Source organism: Gallus gallus, chromosome 1 (genome assembly GCF_016699485.2).
Source record: "Gallus gallus isolate bGalGal1 chromosome 1, bGalGal1.mat.broiler.GRCg7b, whole genome shotgun sequence".
NCBI lineage: Eukaryota > Metazoa > Chordata > Aves > Galliformes > Phasianidae > Gallus > Gallus gallus.
In genome coordinates, this window is record NC_052532.1 from 85240695 (window position 1) to 85264703 (window position 24009).

Genomic DNA, 24009 nt, shown 5'->3' on the forward strand with positions numbered 1-24009 from the left:
AGGTCCTGGTTCAGCCATGCCATTCTCTTGCCTTCCTTTCCTGACTTCTTACACCTGGGATGGAGAGTTCTTGTGCACCGAGGAAAGCTTCTTTAAGGGTCTGTCAGTTCTGCTTCACTCCCTTGTCTTTGACGGATGCCCAGGGGGGTTTTGTTGACTAATTACCTGAAGAGCTGGAATTTGGCTTTCCTAAAATTAAGCTTCCTGATTTTTACCTTTTGCCTGTCCAATGTCCCTTAAGAGCATGAACTCCACCACTGTAGGGTCACTACAGCCCCTGCAGCCTTCAATCTTGATGCAACCAATCGGTTCACTCATGTTGGTGAGCAGCAGGTCCAGCATTGAATCCCTCCTGGTTGGGCTATTACCCAGCTCAGAAAGTTATCCTCAATATATTCCAGGAGCATTGTGGATGACCCACAGCTCACTGTGCTGTGTTTCCAGCAGATGTCAGGGTGGTTGAAGTCTCCCAACAGGACTCCTGTAGCTGAAGGAGGAAGCTTCACCAACAGGCTCCGCTTCATCAGGCAGCCTGGAGTGGACCCCCAAACCACAAGTGTCCCTTTGTTGCTTCTGTCTCTGTCACCCACAGGCTTTCAACTTGCTCGTGGCCATTCTTAAGGGACAGCTCTTCACACTTTATTTCTTCCTTGATGTAGAGGGCAACACTTTCTCCCCTCCTTCCTCACCGGTCTCTTCTGAGCAGCTTGTAGCTGTCAGTCATGGGAATCATCCCACTGGGTTTTGGTGACAGCAACTACGTCGTAGTTTTCCAGTAGCATGGTGGCTTCCAACTCCTGTTTATTTCCCAAACTGCGTGTGTTGGTGTAGAGACACTTCAGCTGGGCAGCTGGTCTTGTCATCATCCTGGAGGATAACTCCTTAATTCCTTTGAAGTATTTACCATTAGTCTTCCTGTTGCCTTCATCATCAAAAGATGCAGCAGGTTGAGGCCCCCGCTAGCACCTTGTCCCTCTAACTCAGCTGTGCTGTCCCACTCTTTGTTATCTCCCTCTACCCTCTCAAACACAGCGTAAAGCTCTTGCAGCCACCATACAGCAGCAGATGGTTTTGCACTGTCTGCTGTTGTTAATTGCCAGGTGACTTTTCCCAAATATATCTATAGCTAATATATAGAATCTTAGAATTAACCCCTTAAGCACTTTAACAAGGGGAGGGGGAGAACGGCGTCATTACTTAAACGATGAAGCCAAATCTGTATTTTAATAAAGAACTGTTAAAGAGGAACAACTTAACTTAATGCAGGTCCTTTGCCATCCTGAAATATCTGGGAGTACGATCCCAGTGACTCAGTGCTGAGCCAAGAAAAAGCGGATTGAAATCTGTAAAAGAATTCAATAAACCATATAAACAGCAAAGGGCAAAACATTCTCTTAGTTAATATTTTCCGTCTTATGGATTCTAGGAATACATAAAACTGAGAGGAGGGAATAAAGTCATGAAATGGAGCAGCACGCTGCTTGAACTCTCATCAAGACAAATTAGGAGCTGAAAAAATTCCTACCTTCCACATCCCTAAGTGTCACTGCTCTCCTACTCAGACACGCGTACATCAGGGAGCTGTGGAATGTCACTGCTGCTGCTTGCTCCTCATCCCTAACACATCAGGTGGTCACCCAACTACTCAACATGGGCCTCTTCCAGAGGAGCCCCTTCTCACAGCCCTTGGCACAGGAACTAGCACTTGTTTGCATGTAAAACAATAGGAGAAACGCTTGATTAAAAAATATTTTATTAGGAGTACAGTGTACCTGCAATGTACTTTATAAGGCATTTTCTATAAATGACTATTTCTACTATATATATATCTGGGTGTCCCGTTCATATTTTTCAATACATTAGTAATGTAATGAATAACACCTTTTTTTTAAAAAAAAAACCTACATCTCTTTATTTAGTTCATAAATGTTCAAGCAGTACAACAAGTAGCTTTAGGAGAGGTTTCAATTGCCATAAAGCAGTTTTAAAAGTTCACTTATCACTATTTCCCCTTTTTCCCCAGTGAGCAATGTTTTAAACCAAACCATTCCTTCTTTCTTAATAAACCAGACCTGAGTGATGACGCCATTACGACCGCTTCTTTTTCCCATTTCACTTATTGTCCCAAACCCTCCTGCAATGTACGTACATCTCATTTCCGAACCATTATGACTCAATCTCTGAAAATGACCCCTTTATGGAACGCCACAGCAACGGAGACCGGTTTCATTGCTTCTCCACATACGCGTGTACCTGCCTGCTTTCATTAGAGGAACACAAACCACTGCCTCGCTAAGGGGCAGCACTTCTAACTCCAGAGCCACGGGCCAACCATATTGGAGGTTTTGCTGGAGGTGAAACTTGCATTTGAAAACAAGTATGGGAAAAAAAACACGAACCCTATCATTCAAAGATCCACACACAATAAAACTCGGTGTTTGGGCAGGAGTACGGGCTGTTGGTACGTGTAAGGGGAAAGCACTTCAAGTTTCCTGGTTGCAGGATATTAAAACCTCTGGGGACTTTTCTATAATTTACAATGGGGGAAACGTGGCAGAATTACCTGGGCAGACAGCTTATGGCACTTACAAGACCAGTGGATATTTCAAAACTAACACATACTGTATTCCATGACCAACTTTTACCATAACTGTGCCTTAAACATTTATTACAACATTGTGATAAATAATATACACACCGTATCTCTTAAAATACCTTAGAAACCATACCTCAAGAATAGGGAGCCAGCTTCCCTATACATTATCCTACACCGTGTCCCTAGCCTGTGTTCTTTTTAATCTAAAGACAAATTTGTAAAACTGGATAACTACAGTAAGCAGCCTACGCTATTACACAATTAATGCAGTATTGGCATTAGACTTGCATAAACCTTACACGCCAGCAAACTTGTGTAAGTGACAGGCATACCATACATTCCCATCTTTGAGCTTGCTTGGGGCAGTCGCAAGGGTGCTTGGTGCTGGGTCTCTTCGCCAGGTCCCCATCACATCTACCATTTCCCAGGAATTGATGTTCCGCACTCGTACCAGCGCACGTAGTTGATGTGAGTCTCCCCACCTATTTTTCCAAACTTGACAGGTTCCTGACGAACTGCCCTGAAGAATCCTAGGAACAGAGAACAGAGTTTGTTTGCAGGAAGCCATGAGAGAGAACCTTCTTTTGATTTCCCCGTGGGGCTTGCGTATGATCCCAGTAATGGCTACCAATACGCCACAGCCGTCACTCCCTCCGTGCATTTCAGGTCAAACATCCATTAACTCTGGTTGGTCTTTTGCTTTCTTTTTTGTTGGTGGATTGTACTTCTATTTGTTTAGGTTTTCAAATGAAAAATGAATGCAGCTTACGAATCCAGCCAGCTAAATCCAGTAGGTGGAAACAAATTGGCTTTACCTTTCTCATAAGCTTACAAGGTAGGCAGTTTTTTATTTCACATTTATAAAGTCTTCTTTAATAAGTGAATCTGATACAATTGAGAGGGTGGCTGCCCTGGCAATGCTGAGCCGGATTCAGACAATTCCTTACACAAACAAAACTCCTTTACGAGTGTGGAACGCTGACTGTGGAAGAAGTAAAGCCTAACCTACACCTACACCTACCACAGTGCATTCATGCATTTTGGTGAGACATACAAACAAAACACTACATACGTGAAGGTTTGGTCAACGCAGCAATACCATATTGAAAACTATTCTGTCTTTTTTTCTCATCAAAATACTCCATTACTCATTCGGCACGCACACCTGCATCAATACAGGCGATGTTCTTACAAGAGGGTGGAACACACTGCAGTGGTAATGCTGCAAACAAGCAAGGCGGAGGCTCAGCTGACAGAACCTGCTTACACTTCAGCCTGAGGAACATGTGAAAAAATAGGCAGGGCGGTCACGGCTGCCTGTAGGACATCCACACCCCGTCCCCTTAGGCCAGACCAGCATTTTGGGCACCCACCTTGAATTAGTGTATTCAGAATTACTGCAGCATGAATTATATTTTCCAGTAATAACTTCTTAGTTTCTTGTTAGCACTAAACAGAGCTGTCTGATGCTCAAGTGATGATTTATGGCACTTAACATTAACCTTGCTAGTTTCAGCATAACACTTCATGCCGCTATGCAAACTGAAAATTGCAGTTGGGTTTGAATATGCAATACCAAATGTGAATAACCTGTTGGAATGTTTTAAACAGGAGGGAGGCTGTTTACTACCTCACAGAACCTGAGCCATAATGGTCTTTATTAAGTAAGTCATGGCTCATCTTAGAATCATAGAATCGCAGAACAATTTGGGTTGGAAGTGACGTTAAAGTCCACACAGTTCCAACCTCCCTGCTGTAGGCAGGGCTGATATCCACCAGCTCAGGCTGTCCCATCCAGCCTGGCCTTGAATGCCTCCAGGGATGGAGCACCCACAGCTTCTCAGGGCAGCCTGTGCCACAGCCTCACCACACTGAATGAAAAATCTCCCCATGACATCTAATCCAAATATCTGCTCTTTTGGTTTAAAACCATTCCCCCTTGTTCTACCCAGGTAAAAAGTTGATTTCTCTCCTGCTGATAAGCTCCTTTTAAGTACTGGAAGGTCACAATGAGTCCTCCCCACAGCCTTCTCTTCCCCTGACTTAACAAGCCCGGCTCCCTCAGCCTGTCTTTGCAGGAGAGGTGCTCCAGCCCTCTGATCATCTTCGTGGCCCTCCTCAGGACACATTCTAACAGCTCCACATCTTTCTTGTGCCTGGGGCCCCAGACCTGGATGCAGTACTCCAGGTGGGGCCTCGTGAGGACAGAGGAGAGAGGAAAAATCCCCTCCCTTGCCACCCCTCTTCTGATACAGCCCACAATACAGTTGGCCTTCTAGGCTGTAAGAGCATGCTGCTGGCTCATATTAAGTTTTGGAACTACAATTTTCATCTTCAGCAATTTCTCATCTCTTCTGCCTACACAGCCGGCAGCTCTTGTTCATTGCCCACCCTGGCAGTGGGCCCTCAATTCACTGGCAGGACAAAGAAACAGACAAACAAAGGAATTGCCAAGGACTGCTGCAGTGACATTCTTAAGGAATTACCGTCTTTGACTGGTAGATTGTCTTGCTGTCCTGTCCTTCCATCTAAGAAGGAGTCTACAAATTGGCAGTGATCTTCTCCATGGCCCCTCTGGTCTCCTATGTTATAGAATTTTCCTGAAAGGAAATAAGCAGCAAAGTAGAAAATCCACATCCCGTTTAGTGAAGTCTGAAGCCACCCACCAGAGATCGATACTCTTAGCTCTGTAGGGAAGCCGAAGCGAATCCAACCATTCTTTGCCTCTCAGGATCTGCAGCTGTAATTAGAGCGTTAAGTGCGTAGTGCAAGCGCAGCACTCGTGGCTGTTGACAGCAGCACCCCACTCTGCCAAAACCCGTGCCTGGATGTATTTTTCCCCACCTTAACTTTCATCCAGTAAGCAAAATCCTGTTATTACCTAGAACCTCATTCTGACTGTATAAAAAAAGGAGGTAAGTTTTGCTAGCAATGTTAATAGAAGGCAGGCTTGGTTCCCTGTTGGGAAGTCCTGAGAATATTTGAAGAAGTCTTTATAGCCCACCTCATGACACATGCAAACCCTGTTCTAAAATTCTACTTTTACAGCTTGTACGTGCAAGTGATATCCTTCAACTAATATATGACCTCGGTGTAGTAACTACTTATCCAGAACATGAAATGGGCCCACACAGTTCCTTGCAGGGCTGTTTAACAGGACCCTTGACTGTGACTGAGCAGAAAATAAGATCATAAGTACCAAACGGTGTGTGCTGACACTACAGGCCGTCCTTAACCTGTTGAGGACTCCCATCGAAGGAGTTTTGACAGAGGTTTTTACTTATTGATATGATTTGCAAGAAGAAAATCAGCACAATTCTTGACACGTCCAACCTCAGGCTGTGACTTTGAAAGGAAAGGTGACAGCTAAGGCTCAGTGCTTGTGTATAAGCTAAGCACAAAGTCCAGTTGCTCATTAGTTGTTGGGTCTCCTGTGGCCCTGAATCTGTGCCTACCTGGCCGTGTGACAGGTGGTGAGGTAGCTCATACTACTCCCTAAAGTTCAATTAATAAAGTAGCAGCCTACCAATAAATTCACTCTTTCTCGTGTTTCTGTGGTCTGATCAATACTTTGCCAAAAATTCTCACCTCCACTTCACGGTCTAGGTTTAGAAAATAATTTATTACTGTCTAGCTTTGGCTGCAAGCATATTTTTTTCCATGCAAGAACTGGTCAGTGGGAGTTCCTCTTGGTAAATTTTTGATTTGAAGTTGAGAACATTCAGGCTGCCCGAAACTGCATGGTTGTTTTTCTTGTTTTGCCTTTTCTTTCCATGGCTGTTGAACATCACACGTAGAATTTATCTTTTTCTGCTGCCTAATAAATGCTTTCTTTTAGGTGGCCTGATTTTCTGGAATGCTTAATGTGACTGCTCTGGAGGACTGTTAAATGAGGTCAGCAGTAGATGCTGCTTTATAGAACAGCCCTGGCATATGTAATGTGGATCAGCTTTTCTTCACTAGAGACAGAATAAAGCAGATACCTTATGGCGAACAAAAGAACAGTAACTTTCAGATACACACGGTCTTCTAGTCCACATCATAACCTATGCACAGTTCAAACAACTGCCATACATCACTCAACAGCATTCTTGGTGACTATCAATTAAATTCTTACAGTCTGATTCCACAGTAAAGGAGCACATTTTGCTAACAAAAGACTACTAGATTTGTCTTTCTCTTTTGGGGATAGCAACTCTGGCATAAAGTAAGGGTTTTTTTCAGCGTTCCCTTATGGATGCTCTTAAGAAAATTAAATACTGTTTTTATTTCACACATTGTGATTTCTGCAAAAACAGAAGTATAAATTCATGCTAAAGACAAGCCTGCAGAGGTTCAGTTTTTGGTGGCCTTATGCAATGGTGCGTCCGCAATGCACCCAAATTTCAAGATCATTTTGCTGCTTCAACGGCAAAGCTTTGGGAGATACTTTCAGCATAATGTTGAATAAAGACCTTTTGCTCCTGGCACGCTGCACAGCTGGCAGTGCTAGCAGATACACTTCTGCTGGGCCTGAGAACACGACAGGACAAGGTATGACAGTAAAATGCAAGAGGACAGAATTTGGCTTCAGATTGGAAGTTATATCTCTGTAATACAGAGGCCCATGCCATGACAGCCTCACTTAGGAGACAGGTGGGAAGAAAATCACAGAGCAGCTTTCCTCCCACATAAACATGTCAGTTCCTTCAAATATTGCGACAAGTGGTCAGCACTGTTTGTAAGAATTCAAGTGCAAGAACCAAGCTTAGCAAGTATAATGAATACAATGCGGCTGTCATGATCTTTCCCCAGCCAAATTAAATCACTAGCCTTCCAGCAAGAACAAAACCAATCTAACAAAAATAGGAAAATGGGCTCCTGACATATTACGTTTTTATTCTAAGGTTGAAGTAGCTTTCACTGCAGTGTTAATTCACTTGATTTAGAGCTATAGCGTAGTCCTGCTAAATTAGCACTGCCATTTCCTCTACTGGCTGGTAGCGTGATACGCTACGCCTCATTGCCAGCTTCTGTCATTTGATCACAGCTGGTTAGTGCAGCAACAGCTGAATGAATGATACTTCTGTTCAAAACCATCTTTTTATTCACATAATTGCCAAGGTATTACTTACGCATGAGGTATTGTACTTACTATTAATGGCTGGGCTTTCCTTCTTTGTCTGCTCACGGGGGAACAGTGATGGCAGCTTAATGTTACTTTGGCACAGGCTGTCTTATGGTCTCTGTTTCTCTTTTCACTCCCTGTTACCACACACAGAGACCACTGAGCCCTGCTGTTGTGAGTAGCTGAGCTCAGAGGTGGAGCAGTGTTGGTTTATGGAAGATGATTCTTCCAAACAGCCTCTCCTAGTTAACTCAGTCCAACGTGATGGACATACTGTCTAACTTACACACTGAGACATTACCCATACATGTTTTTTTTTTTACATTCTTTGTGCTCTGGATGCTATACTAAAGCCATTGTAATGGAGATGTCAAGAAAAGACTTCATACGGAAGGAAATCAGGAACTTTGAAAGGATTATAAGTTAAAATATCTCCAGATATACCATTTACAATCTACATGAGATACAAAGTTCTGCTTAACTATCAATTAACTGAAAACCAATACTTCTACAGACTTCTTCCCCAGCTTAGACACAGGACATGTCACTTGATTCAGGCCTTAACTTCCTCATTTGTTAATGATTGTAGGACACTGAACAGAACCTGAGAAACTAAGGACAGGAGGCTGCTGTTAGTAATAAAGCATAACACAAGAAAAAGAAGGACGACAACAAGAGATCAAAAACAGAAATGGGCAATGTGAAAACAAAAATGTCAAAGCAGGTGAGAAGAATTAGTCCACTAGAGTTGAAGTAATGTATTTCTAAGTCCCATAGTAATAAAATAACAAGAAGTTTATGAAATGGAATGGGAATGACTGCGCTCTAACCCTGACCTAAAATTAGTCCCTGATTCTCTACTAAGAACTGTTCCAGGCTATAATTTAAACACAGATTTGGTGCCATTATAGCGTAAGATACTGTCAGACATCTGTTATTTATTGGTTTTCTGTAAGATCTCCAGGATACCAACAAGTGCTGTAAATCAGAGAATGATCGTGGAGAAGTAACACTTGAGTCTGAAAACTCACTATCAAACAACGACTACCGAAGACAAGCAGACTATTATTTATGATTAATCTGTCTAGGGACTACATTAATCATACTTAATCACACTTCAACAGTGCCCATCCTGTTAAAGCCTCTTAGTTCTTCGTATTTTTGCAGACTGTATAATGTGAACAGCGCTGACTTGAGTATCTCTTACCTGTAAGTGAATCGCTGAGGTATATCTTGTATCTTAAAGAATTACACAGCTGCACACCTACAAACTTCTTATACCAGGTCCTTTTCACATATTGTTTCCCTTTGCATTCTGAGTATGTGTCAGAATTGAATGGGATTTCAGTCCAGATAGCATCCTTTCCCACTACATGAGAGGAAGAAAGATACTAAGGCATGGCAGTTTATATAAGATCATATAAGACAAATATATTCTAATAAATAGAATTAGAAGCCTTGATGGAGCAGAATGCACCTTGGAATATACTAATAGCACCTGTCACCTGCATTTTTAGCACGAAAGCTATTTTGGGGAAGCATTGTGTGCTCAGCTTTGATTGATGCAGTGAACTGCTTCTGCTTTCTGTGTCAGAGAAGCCAGTTGGGAGCTCTCACTTGTTAGGGAAACAATGTCCTTGTATTGCCAACACATTCATTGTCATTGTTTCTATGTGAAATTAAGACAGGAAGGTCAACCTGCAGAAAAACGTGTGATTAAAACGATACATAAAAGTGTCATGAATCACGTGGAAATAAATGGTGTCAGTTTTTGTCAAAGTGTTGTTCATTATGAATGCAAAAAGAGCTCAATTTGCATGAATGGGTCTCTGCTTTTCTTCAGAAGCTCAGTCCACCTCCTACTGAAAACAGCAAGTCTTACAAGTGGCGTAAAGCAGCGGTGGAACAGCCCTTCAGAAGCAGAGATTTTTATAAAGACATAATGGCAGATAAATAATATCCTCCAAGTTGTGTTCTGTTAAGTCACTTAGAAAATGTGAAATAGCTTATTCATTTTGAAGAGTCTTTCCTTTGATTTAATGACAAAACTGAGAAAATATGAGGCCGTCTTTGGCTCATCTGTGTACATTGGTTTGAAGCCATCCCAGCTGCCATGGGAGCATCACATCACACTGATTGCATTCTGCTCAGGTAAACAAGTAGCCTGGCATGTATTCCTGACAAGGAATATGGGTGGAAAGAATTAATTCAAGTGCAAAAGCTATTTAATTCCATAGCTCATTTAACTGGTGCAGTACAGACCACCACCACTCTCATCCCCCTTAAAATTACACTATTTCTGAAAAAAATCCCGATCAGAAGACACAATAATTTATACAAGGCTTACTTGAAATAGGCTCGCTCACTCTTGGGTCCGCTGTGGAAATAAAACAAACATTCAATCAGACATTGTAAAATTAACATTCCCATTATTCCAATGGAAAAGCATTGTCAAGTGATTTTCTACAGTTGGCATAGGCTGCATATGGTGAAACAGAAAGAGCTCTGGAAGCAAAGTTCACCTTCGTATTGAATTAAAAAAAGAAACGTCATTGTGTGAAACTACAGCATCAATGACCTGGCTATGATCACCCAAAATGTGAGAAATGGATGTGTGCAATTAAGACAAAATAAAATGTAATGCTTCATTTGGCCAAGCTAAATAGGAGACAGAACATAAGCCTTCTCATTTGTGAAAACTGCACCTGGCATAAGCATTAATTCAGTTTTGACAATCTAGGACTACAAGGAGTGTATTCATGGTTTTAAATACGTGTGGCTTAGTCTGAGCTCCTCCCTGCCAAATCCCTTGCTCAACTGAAACTGAATCTCAACAGTGGGCATTAGATTGGGACTATTATATTGTTACACCTGGCTCAAAATACAGATTAAGAAAGTCCTTTCGAAGAGGTTAAACCCATTTTTTCTATTTATATGGTTCTTAAGTACTATCAAACAGAAACTACTTCTACACAAAAGAAGACACCTAGTTTACCTAGTTTGTACAGAGCCATTTAATGTCTACTGTAGTTAGCCTCACTGGGAGTTGAAATACAGAAAGCAAGGCAATCTCAGCTTCTCACCTTTGAGTCAGACAGGAGTTAAGCTTGAGAACGAACCAGTGTTCAAAATAGACTTGTATATACCTCTTCACTGTCTTCACAAGAGAGTAAACAGGATGGAAGAAGACACACTGGGACACCATCTGTTCCAACTACTATTGACTAGTGATAGGACTAGAGGGAATGGCTTCAAGCTGCGCCAGGGAAGATTCAGGCTGGATGTTAGGAAATACTACTTCTCTGAAAGGGTGGTCAGGCACTGGAATGGGCTGCCTAGACAGGTGGTGGAGTCACCGATCCTGGTGGTGTTCAAAGAGCATTTGGATGTTGTGTTGAGGGACATGGTTTAGCGAGAACCATTGGTGATGGGCGAATGGTTGGACTGGATGATCCTGTGAGTCTTTTCCAACCTTAGCGATTCTATGATTCTATTGCTTGATTATTTTTTCAGCCTTAAGATATCACTATTTATTACACAGCAGCATTTTGAACAGCTAGCAAGTTGTGTATAAACACAGTAGCCCAAAGGAAAACTTGATGTCCCCCAATTAGAATATACTAGTGAGTTTAATAGCTATAAAAATACCAGGAACATTGACTTTAAAAGACTGAACATTCTTTAAAGTTTGTTTCTTCATAGGAAACACCAGAAAATCCATCTTATGCCCTCACCTTCCACCCATTACCTATACTGAGTAGTAAAAAGCCAATTTGGAGATCAGAAAGAGCAAGATCAAACCCACAAAATGAAGTAAGAGAACCTTTCATATATCGCAAACAAATGGATTAAAGTTGGTTCACAAACACGGACAATAAAATGGCAGTCAAACCTTTGGAAGTCCGTACCTGATTCAGTACTGAAAGCCACAACATTGCTACTTGGACCTTCACCAAGGGGGTTTCTAGGTTTCACATGGAATTCATAACTGGAGAATAAAAAAACACCTGAATTAAAATTTTGCAAACCAACCATTTTCTCAGATTCTGGAGCAAGCAAACTGCCAACATACACTTTGGTGCTATTCACTTCTTAGAGAGGAACTCAAGGGCGTTGATTCTTGCTTCGAAAACAATGAGATGCTCTTTGCCCTAACCGTTCAACGCCTCTCTGAACATGTATTTTACCAACCCTTTCCATAATTCTTTGCACAAATATTATTAATGTTTGATTTAATGCACCACTGGTTTAAGTCTCCTCTTGCGTGTGCAGTTTCAGTTCTGGCAAAAGGAGCAGTTTAAGTGAGGTCAGAAACAAACCAATAAGGAGAGATTGAGTAAAGCATACTGCTATATATTTTCGCATTTTTAATTCATAAGAACACAAATCTAATGCAATATCTCCCAGACTCACCACCACCAACACATGAGGCCATTGTTGAAATGCAAGGTGAGGATCCGGTCACTTAAATATATGTCAACAGCAAATACAGGAAATAATAGGAACATATTGTGCAATGTCACCTTATCTTTTCACAGTATCACCTTGAAACACCAGTCTATACTGCAGTTATCTCATGATTTCTCTTCCACATAGCTCTGCTGGGAACCAACCAAATGCTAACTCAGCAACTCAGCTGACATTCAGTGAGATACTGTGGGTAAACAGCTATTCGAAGTTAGCTGCAAGCCTAAAAATGGTGCACAGAAGACACCAGACAGATGTGGCAGAAAGGAGGGTTACAAGAGTGGAGACTGGACATGGCTATGATCTTACCTCTCTGGGCTGCAGGCTGGCAGCACCAGGGGATTTCTCACTGCTCAGCAGCAGCTCAGTTTCTCACCCACTTAAGCCTGTGCTTACCTGTAGGAACTCTGTGCTAAAGAATTGTGATCAGAAGCATGTCTACACCAGTCAACAGCACCCTCCTCATGCCTTCCCCTTGATTTAGAGGCAATAATCTGCCTTGTGCACTTCAGTTACAAATACTTGTCATATGCTTTGGGTGCTTGTGTAGTGAATCTCTTTTAATATATAAGATTTTTTTCATCAGCTAGAGAGATGCACAGGACTAATAGACTAATGGCCCTAATAGACTAAACACAGAACAAAATGAGAATCCCAGAATTGGGATTGAGTTTATGGTGTGATAGAGTTTACAGATCTGACTGTAATTTTAAAGCCATGCAGTGGCTCTCTTCACAGGAAACCAAATGAAATCTCCCTTCTTGCGTATTAGGTGGATCTGAAAAGTTGGAGAGGGACTTGTTATCAGGGATGTACTAATAGGAAAAGGGGTAATGGCTTTGAACTAAAAGAGGGTAGATCCGGATTAGGCCTTAGGAAGAAATTATTAACTCAGAGGGTGGTGTTGCACTGGAACTGACTTCCCAGAGAAGTTGTGGATGCCTCATTCCTGGCAGTGCTCAAGGCCAGCTTGAATGGGGATCTCACCTGTCCAGTACTGTGGGAGACATCCCTGCCCATGGCAGAGGGATTGTAACTAGACAGTTTTTAATGTCCCTTCCAAACTAAGCTATTCTAAGATTCTATGAATATAAAACTGTGTAAAAATACAGGTGCTTTCTTGCTACAATCTTATGCCTTTCAGCACAAACTAGAAGTGTGGGGAGAATTGCTTAGAGGTTCAAGAAAGTATGTAGGGCAAAGTTAAGAAAGGGGAATAGGAAAGCTGTATAATGATTATCCCATGCCTACATCATAGCTAATTTGATATTCATGGGAAACTGCAGTCTTTATTCCATCTTTATATCTGTGCACCCCTGATGCCAAATATTCTGCTACTCAATATATGCAGCAATCTAGCATCTCTCACACCTCTAACCTCTTTAAGACTGATGTCTTACACACTTGGGAGAGGACTAGGCCTCCCAAATCCTTCCAAACTGCATAAGACAATAAAAGTCATTGTACAGATTAAATGGACTTGACTCAACAGTAATTACTGTGCAGAGCACATTTTTCCACCATAGGAAATCACTATTCCACATGGAACCTTGGCAGATGTAACTGTTCCTGCATTTTTCAAATCATGCAAAAGGAGAAGATGGAAGACTGCAAAACAGAAAATATCTGAAGAAAGGTTTTCATCATAATGCTGAGGATTGGAGGAGTCGATTACAGTCCTGGGATATAAGGTCAACAGGTTGTGAGATGCCTGTGGTTAAATAGCAATCATGCAGGACTGTCTCAGTGTATTGAGCTTCTCTGTCTCTGGAGAATGTGCATGAATTGCTGTGTCACCACACATAGCAAACAAAACTAGGTTTAACAGAAGGAAACACTTCCTTAAGCAAATTCATGCTTAGCTTGTTTGAGGAGTCTCTCTCTTAACCAGGCTAGAAGAGCCAAGGGAAAAGAGAAGTGCTTACGAGTGTGGCATCAACAGGAATTTAGTAAAAAAAAAAAAACATGTCAGTTTTGTAATAAACAGTACAAAAAAACTCAAAGTTTTTGTTTGTTTGTTTTTTCCTGTTACCTTCATATTCCTATCCTACCAGCATTGCAGGTTTCACTGTAGTTCTCATCTTTTGACCCTTCCAGTTAACAAAATCTTCTATGTGGTTAGCACATTTTGGCTAAGTACAATACCACCTAGATAATGATAATGACATGAGCAGGTGAGTATGGATTAATATTATAAACTTTTGAAAAGGTTCTGGCTTCCAGTTGGCATTATTTAGCTTAGAGAAGATAAGGCTCTGTGCAGACCTTACAACGGAGGTCTTTCAACATTATAATGGAGACCTTACAAATTGGAGGCCTTCCAATATTTAAAGGGGGAGAACATGGGGAGGAATTTGTTGAGAGATAGTGTAGAGACAGGACAAAGGGTTATGATTTAAATTCATTATTTAGATTGAGATTAATATTAAGAAGAAATTCTTAACCATGAGGATGGTGTGGCACTGAATCAGGTTGCCCAGAGAAGCGGTCATCCCTGGAAGTGTTCAAGGCCTGGTTGGATTGGGCTTTGGGCAACCTGGTCAAGTGGGAGGTATCTGTCCACAGCAGGGGGAGGGCTGGAGCCAAATGATCTTTAGGATCCCTTCTAAACTAAAACATTCTAAGATTCTATAATCCAGTAGAGGTATGAAGACTTACTTAGCCTTTGAGTAAATTCTGACATTATCTTTTCTGTTTCATACCTTTAAATATGAAAAAAAAAACAAACAAAACCAACAGTATACCCTATATATATCCTACACATTTTATCTTTAAGGTTTTGGCTTTCTCTCTCTCTTTTTTTGTTTGTTTGTTTGCTTTTCTTGTGTGTGTGTGTGTTCCTATTTGCATTTATTTTTATTATTTTTTTTCTGCTTTTACATTTCCTGCTATTTATATTCCTCAAGAAACCTTATGGTTGGAAACATACTTTACTTCACCTAGGGATACAATCTAAACCAAAAGTCCAAAAAGACCCCTCCAAATGTACTTAGAAAGGAGAAAAGTATATTTGTAATTATCAAACTACTTTTGATGAAGTAACAATAATAATAATAATAATAACTCCTTGATAAAGGAAAAGATCAGAACTTTTTCTTGTGGAATGCAAGCATCACAGCCTTTTTGTTTATTAATGTTATTTTTTTGGAATAAAAACTTCCACCAGTAGACTGAGGGAGCACACCCCCTATTTTAATGACTATCTGAATTTCCCCAGGGCTATTTTGGCACATCTCTGACTAACACAGCAGAACTGCAGTCTTCATATTTTCCTTTATTACCTTCCAATTACTGCCAATACAAACATGCATGAGAACTTGTTTTCAACAATATTCAGACTCTTTTTTGAAAGCTTGTATAGTAATTAGTGCTGCAGAGTTTCCTGGACACAAGTGACATATTCTATGAACCTAACTGCCCTTAAACAAACCAGCAGAATGAAAGAGAAAACATACCCTTACTTTAAAAGAAAAATATTTCAAGATAGGGCAAAGATATACAAAACCAACATATTTTGGCAGGAGAACCAGCAGAAACAGGAAAGTAAAAATGATACTGGATCACATGATTGGGAGACTTAGAAAAATCAGATCAAGTTTAAGCAGATAGAGATTAAAAAAAAAAAAAAAAAAGGCAAAATTCCTTTGGAAATGGGAAAGTAGATCTGGAAGCAAAAAAACCCCAAACAAACCAAAACCCAAATGAAAACCCCAACATCTGTTTTTAATATTCTAGGTTAGGAAAGATCCATTAAAAAGTGAAGCTGATGTTAATGATGGAGAGGATGGAGATGACCACTATCTAGATTTAGATTAGATATTAGGCAGAAATTCTTTACTGTGAGGGTGGTGAGACACTGGAACAGGTTGCCCAGAGAGGCTGTGGATGCCCCCTCCCTGGAGGCCTTCAAGGCCAGCCTGGATGGGGCTTTGAGCAACCTGGTTTAGAGGGAGGTGTCCCTGCCTACAGCAGGGGGTTGGAACTACGTGATCTTAAAGGTATCTTCCAACCCAAACCATTCTATGATTTTATGATTCCATGGTAACTCTGTGTAAGAATTATCTATAGTTCTTTAGCTTGCATAATGTAGATGTACAACATATTTTGAGATATTTAAGATAAAAGCAAAATATTTGACGAGACTAAATAGAAATCTAGATCCAGAGTATCTGGAGCCAGATAACGGCTTAGTGCCAGGAGGAGTAGCAATTTCAAGAACTCTGACCAACCAAGTAATGTATATCACAATTAATACTTTCCAGGTTGCTAAGATGAACAGCAGCTTTCTAAGATGTGATAATGAAATACCTCAAGCACTGTGTTTGGCAAATCTCCAGGTGAAGAAGACATACTTGTCCTAAAAGGAAAACTTCTTTAAATAAATGCCACTGCCAGGCATGCCTTACGAAGAGATAATGGAATAGACAGAATGCCCCCTTTTTTTTTTCTGGCAAAAGGTGCAGGAATCTTAATGCTCCAAGGAAATCAAATTGTGCAAGAGTTTGTAGAAGTCTTTTTTTTTCTTTTTAAAAAGCACTTGCGTGGGAAGTAAATGACTGTGCCTCAAATTTATTTAAAGGGTATATGTCCTCACATTCAGACAGATTTTTGACTACTGCTCTCAAGTCCAGATGTGTTGCGATCAAGTCACCAAGAAGGAATAAAGTTGGCATCCATGTTACAAGCTAAACAGGAGATATGACAAGCTGCTATAACATAAACAACTTTGTTTCTTTAAAAGTAGCCCTCCTAAGTTGCTGTATGTCTATGAAGATTCATTTTCATTTCCATATGAAGATCGTATGAATGTCTAAAAAACGAGTAGCTGATAACTGTACTGCTAATCAGAACTCCACTTCTCTTTTGGTAAAGCTGTTTTTTCTGGATCTAGTCACTTTTCAGGTAAATGGCCATTATAATAATCCTCCTTTTCAGAGAAATTTGTACCCTGTTTAACTTCCATGTTTATAGTTACTGACAGCTGCAACAACACAAGCGATTTTTCAAGAGAGACTCTGACAGTCTCTCATTGCAACTGTCTTCCTAACACAATCCAAATTTCTTAAATACTCCAAGTCTGGCCATTATCTCCTCATCTGTAAAAGCTGTCTTCCTCAAGAGGGGTGCCTGGCTTACTGCAGAGCTTTCCAGAGGTGTAACAGTATGATCTATTTAAAAGAAGAATGTAACAGAAAGAAGGAACAGCATGATCTGTCAGGCACAGAGACACTCCGTTTTTCACAGCTGCCTGCTCTGTCCCCTTTGCACTCATGATTCCTTCATGTTGCTTCGCTCCTCCTGGATGTGGGCAATTAATTCTTTAGCTTTGACATATCCTATCTGTTTTACCTCAACAGGACAAGGAGGGCTGCAGACCATCTTTGCCGTGTAAAGCTCCTCAAGACTAAACATCTGGAGAATTACAGGCTTGAACTGTAATTCTGCTGCCATAGGAAGTTTCTGGTTAAAATTTACTCACAGAAACTGAGATACAACATTCACAGTCACTCTTATTCCCTTTGGAAACTCTCCATTTAGATCTGCCCAGATTGGATCAGTCTTGAACTTTCCTCAGCTCTGGAGGCACTGAATCTTCGGAGCAGCATATGGGATTCACACAGCATCACCGATGGCTTCAGGAAAGTTGGAAAAACTAGAATCTCAAATTCAGCTCGTCAGCTTCTCCAAAGTGTTTCAGGGCCAAGAGGTTCTTTCCTAGCTAATTCACTTTCTGCTACTGAGCATCTCTTTCCATATACTTGCTGGTAGTTTTGTAAATGTTGGTCCTTTGCAAGACGGATTTCTTTTTCTCCTCCAAGTTTCTTTTCCAGCTCCACCTCTTCTACAGCTCTTTCTTTTATGGCTAGTTATGGAAAAATCCACTTCCTGGATTTAATGTATTACTTGATGAAATTGCAGACATTTCAGGGACTCTGTTAATTAATTTATTCAGCTGTGTTTCACTGTGTCTCTCTCTTCTATTTTCAGTCACCTTTACCCACCAGACCATTTACATAACCAGTGAGCAATCAGCTCCTGACAGATAGGAAACCTTTGTTGTGGACACATGTTTTTCTTTGCAACACTGACACTGTCTACACGATGCCAGTTGTCTTCAGCGTCTTTCTTACTTCTCCTGAACTTAATGTGCCAACAAGCCTGGATTTAAACAGCAACAGTAATAACTTCTTGTCCTTCTGAGTCTTCAAGAATTAGGGAACACACATTTTGCAATTGGAATTTAATCAAACAGAACCGCACTGAGGACTTCACCTCCTTGAAATCCTGTGGGATCGAAGGGACATGCAACACTGCAATTCATATAAAACATTTTCAATTTCAGATGATGGCTTCCCGAATCCAGAAATACTTGCTGCCTTTTCCTTCTGAGAGTGGGAGAGTGGGGATTATAGCCATCACCTCATCAGGGTGAAGTTACCCCTTTATATCCTAAGACATCATCTGCCAGTTGGTGCTGATCTCATATCAAGCTTGTTTTAACAAAATCCGCACTACACAAGACAGTTTGCGTCCATGGTCTCTGCTCTGCTCTTGCTCCCCAAACCCCAAGTCTTCTCACAGGTACTAACAGAATTGTTACTAATTAAAGTTAAGAAAACCAGCTTATCTACTTCCCACAGCTCCTGTCCTCCTTATGCCTGCCTCCATCTTGCTTCCTTTCTGAGAAAAACAGTTGTCTTCAGATGGTTTTCAAGAATGCAACTGTATCATTCCAAAGCAGAGCTTAAAATAGAAATAAAAGCACAAACAGCAGTGCCCACTGTCTTTCTTCAGCTGCTACTCCAGAGATCTTTTGCTTTGCTGTCTCATCCCAGCCTCCTCAGTTGATGAAATAGAGGAAATTAAGGCTTGGTCTCCAGCATCAGTGGTATTGCTGACACATAATAACTGACAGAACGATATATTGGCAATTCACCCTTTCACAAGCACAAGTGTGCCTTTAGGAAATAACAAAGTAATATATAAGGAAATAAGAGAGAGAATTGTGATTATCAGCATTCTCACCCATCTTTTGAGTTTTGGAGTCTCTTGGCAAAGTTTTTTTTATATATATATATTTTAATTAATTTATATACTGTTGGGTTGTGCTTAGCCTTTCTTTTCCACTTCCTTTCCTCTCCACTTTCTGCAATAGTTCCTTATTCTTCCTTCTAGAAGCTGCTGGTCACAAATAGGTGAGCTAACACCAGTGTGCCAGATTAACTCACGTCACCAAAAAGTTAAGGTTCATGATGGGTTCTGCATGGAATTTTGTGCTGTATTACAAATTTAATGATAGTAATGGAACAGGGGAGTCTATTTGTGATGGTAAAATATGATTACCATAGTCAAACAATATTACAGGAAGAACCACTAGCTTTACAATGCAATAAATGAACAACAGAAATTCAGGATGCTGCTTTTTTCCCCCCCTCTCTCCAGACCATACGTATTTTAATGGAAATTTCCTAAATATGCCTCAGAACTTTCTTATCTGTTAAAAGAAGGCAAAATGTGAGCATACCTTTTCCTATCAGAGTAGGAGTAAAACCAATTTGCTCTTATGCATTACATATATATTATTTGAAGTAAATGTTCTTACATTTATACATATAATACATTTTCATTTGAACGAGCAGGTAGTTGACAGTCTAAATTAGTTGAATTAACTCAGAAAATATTTTTATTTAATTACCTTGTGTCAGGTTTTAGGTTTTCCACAGTAGAATGGGTTTGATTTGTAGTGATAATCGACTTCTCCTTTTCACCATCAGTTGCTCCATTTTCAGTTGACACAACTTCATACTCTGCAAAATTATAGTAAAGAGAAATTTACTTAAATAACAGCTCTAGCTTGAGCTTCTTTGTTGTTCTCTCTTTTCTCATCTTCCACTGTCTAACAGGCTGTGTGGATGTCTCATGTGTACAAGTGTGGGCATCACTATTCTAAAACAGCTAGGAAAACTCCTGAAGAGTTCCAATTACACACTGCTGAGTGTCTAGCCGCACACCTTTTCTCATAATTCAGTTAAGGGACAGAGGGTATTCAACCTCTCACCTCTGCCCAAAGGTACACTACTGACAGAATTCTGAACACAAAGAAGTTTAAATATCCTTTCGTCTGAATAAAGAAGAATAAAAAATGAAATTACAGTTTCTAAACGCTTAAGCCTTGACAATGCTAAGTTTTTAAGAATTCCACAGGAAACTAATTTTGGTTGTGCACTTAGAGAATATGTCATTTTAGAATTAAATAATTTTGTTTCAATTTATTTCTGTATTTATATTACTTATAGAGGCTTATTACTTTCTTTTTCTCTCACTGGTGTGTACCACCAAGAGAAGTCATGCTCTGAGTAGGGAAGTAACACCAGGTGTTTGGGAAGAAGATAGCCCTTCAACAAACCATAGCTAAGCCCAAGACACAGTCTTTCTTTATATGCCTCCCCTGACATGACTCAACTGCCTCTTCTAATGAAAACATGGAGTATATTGCTAATTTTCCTCTCTGTTAAGAAATTCACAGCTTCTCAGGATCTTACTTTTTCTCTTCCTAAAAACTGCCTATAATAATTGTTAGCTAACATAGCAGAACATTTTCAAAGAACAAGTGTAATTTAGATCTACAGCACAGTGGAATAAAGCATGTATTATACTGTGAAAATGAACACAGGAACTACCTATGAACCCTACAAAACTATTTCGTTCCCTGTTTGTTTATTTGTTTTTTCCTCTCATGACGCTATTAATTTTCAAGTTTTTAAGTAAATACTAGCAAGCTGTAGGACTTTTTTTTTTCCTTTCTTTTTTTTTTTCTTCTTAATTTCTCCATACAAGTATATCCATTTGTTGTCAACATGGAAAGATAAAACATTGCCTGCAATGAAATTCAGTGTTGAAAAGGAATAAAATTCTCACAAGTACTGCTGGACTTCCAGACTCTCTGTCTCTCCTAGTTGTGTATGAAAATGAACATATGCACAAACACAGAAATGAATCGATCTGATTTTGACTGTGAGTATGCAACTCTGGCTTTCTTTGCACTCTTCTGTGCAAAAAGCAGGCACTGAAAACCCTGCAGTAAGTTATTTAATGATGATACAATTAAGTGGGAGTGCAAAGTATCCCTAAAAAATCGGTATTCTAAAATTCCAAGCTTCTAAGCTAGTCATTCAGTCCCAGTAATTACATATATACAAGCACACGTGGATTATAAATCACTTGTCATAATAGTTTCAAAAGGGTCTCTTTGTATCATATCTTAAAATGGTCTCAGTTATTTGGAGCATGTATGGAGCAAAATTAAACTTTAAAATAGGTTCAATGTTATCTCAGAATATCAGCACGAAGAAAATAATTACTGCTGATATTGAAGATTTTAAACTTTCTGTGCTCAAAAGTGCTCCCCTAGAAGACACCCATGAAGAGCAAAAGACCACTGCCTGTTAAAAGCAAAATCAGAGACCTGCAGAAATGGATAGCTCAGATGCAAAAGACCATGTGATTTGAACTTTTAACTCATTCAAGTTGGAAAATAAAACATAAAACAATGTGTGCATAGGCATGTGCTTGCATGCACACACACAAAGAACTACTGGAGTGCATCCAGCACCTGGTTGTTACTATATATTAACAATGAACCTCAGTGGATTAGAAAATATGCTGCTTTACATCGCTGGGGCAACACAACCAGACTAGCAGAGCACCAGCAAAAGTGTCTTGGTCCCTGACATTTGCAGCCTTTATGAAAACAACAAGGTAAGCTTGATCACTGTTTTGGTATTATTTGTCTGACCTTTCCATTACTGAAGTACAATTTTGTTTTTAGTAATAACCAAAATAATGAAAACCCTCATGTAATACATTAGCTAAAGGTCAACCAGTGCAATTCTTCCTTAAAAAAGGCTTAAAAAATTACACCACTGTTTCCACAGTTCTATCTGAAAAAAAAAAAAAAAAAAAAATCTGACACCCAAATCAGAACATTGAAAAAGCATGTATAAAAATACAAAAATAAAAAGAGATGACAGAAAATTTGATTTGTTTGTCTAAACAAGTAATATCATATTTGTGCCAACATGAAATAATCACCTATTTGAGAAAATGGGATTCATTGCCTTCTTGTGAATTCAGAAAATGTCCTTGGATGAGTCAATAATGGAGTTATTTTTTTGAAGTTAAAATGAAAGAGACAAACTCGGCAGGAGTATTTGTAAACCACAGAATTCAAACATTATGTGTTACACAAATTGAACTTAAAAAGAATCTAATTTGTATTTATGGGAATGTTGCTTCTAGAAGTTAAGCTATCTAGAACGAAAACTAAAGTTCATCTCAGTGAAACAAAATGAATACTATTCGTATGTTCTGCAGAAAGTTTTAGTTTCCTTTCTCAGAACAGCAAGGGTTATGCCAGGTGTCTCAGGCAATAGTCTTCCAGAAGAATCTCACAGAAAGTTAACTTTTACAAACACTGATTACAGAAAGCACTTCCATCTAAAGACTTATAAAATACAGTGTGCATTGCTTGCTCTGCTTTCACAAATGTAAAAAAGAAAGGAAATAAAACTGTATTTAAATGGCAACCAGGCCTTGCTTTCATCACTACATGATGCATGTTGACATTTTTCCCAGCTGTAAGGTAAATATTTTTATATTTCTGTAATTGAACTGGTTGTGCTGCAGTGGGTATGACACGTTCAAGAAAAACAGCAGGTCTGCTTCCAAGAAAACATGCAGACTAAGTGAATATCTGATCTAACCAAACTAAGGTCAGGTATGTGGAGAAGGCCTCCAAATGTCAACATAAACAACAAAGCAAAACAAAAAGAGGCACTGCAGTGCTGCTTAGAATGGGGACTGTTCACAGAGCCTCTCCTCAGGCTCATACTTAGGCTACAGATAGGTTCACACTTCCTTTTCAAGCACAACACAGCAAGTTAGGTAAGCATTCCTATCTCTCGTTGATACTTTATATTAGCCTATAGACATTTTTTTCCCCTTTTCATTCATTCAGCAGGAGAGGCAACTCTTTTCCTGTTTCTCAGAAGAGCAGATGCAGGCTAATTTTTGTTTTGTGTGCCCCATTCAATTTGCATTTATTATTTCCCAAAACTGTGGAAAGACCAAGAAAGAATGGAGACTGAACCTAGTAAGCCTTTCTAGATGAACAAGAAAGGATTAATTTGGGAAAGAGAGATTATGACAGTCATCATTATACCTCTGCACTGAAATGTCTCATGACAGGCATATAGAGCAACATCTGAAAACATCCCACTTATATTCTAAAGGGAATGGCTAATGATCAAGTCTTGTTCTCCAGAGTTCCTATTCTTAACTGTTCTACTCTCTTATAAAGCAACACAGCCAAATCTGTTTGGCCATAGTAGTGGCGTACCAGTGATACTGCAAATCAAAATCTTCTTTTATCTCAGAGGTAAAAATGGAAGTCATTTTCTGACAGTACAGAGGAACCATAAATTTCATGCTCTAATCTGGTCAGCTTGTGTTGATACACGGAAGATGAAGGAAGAACTATGAGTGGTCTCCTTACATGTTTACCTGTCTAGGTACTTATTCATACCTGCATCACAAAGTGTTTACTCTCAATACGATAACCTTCCTTTACAAAAGAGAACAAATAAACAGATGCTTTTAAACAGAGAGAACTTGGTGGCCTTACAGTGGATACAGCAGGTATCATGTGGCAGAGCTCTTCTGACCTACTGGAATGATGTAAGTGTTCTGGCTTATGTTTGGCTCACTGATTCACTAATCAAAAAAACCTTAAGGCATAAAAGATGCCTCCAGTATGTGTATGTAACTAAATAATAAAAAG

General features: G+C 39.8%; 1 protein-coding gene across 50 annotated transcripts in view; it reads right to left on the reverse strand.

Moving 5' to 3' along the window:
• Positions 1-1736: 1736 nt before the first annotated feature.
• The window catches only part of ABI3BP (ABI family member 3 binding protein), a 131993-nt gene continuing 109720 nt past the window's right edge, over positions 1737-24009 (reverse strand). For all 50 annotated transcript variants that reach the window (XM_015297057.4, XM_040704932.2, XM_046898388.1 and 47 more), the window contains 6 exons: positions 19867-19978; positions 11612-11691; positions 10051-10080; positions 8911-9072; positions 5083-5196; positions 1737-3126 (listed from right to left, as the gene is read on the reverse strand). In XM_015297057.4, the coding sequence (XP_015152543.2) occupies positions 3011-3126; positions 5083-5196; positions 8911-9072; positions 10051-10080; positions 11612-11691; positions 19867-19978 (614 nt within the window). In that variant the 3' untranslated portion in view covers positions 1737-3010. The remainder of the gene's footprint in view (positions 3127-5082; positions 5197-8910; positions 9073-10050; positions 10081-11611; positions 11692-19866; positions 19979-24009) is intronic.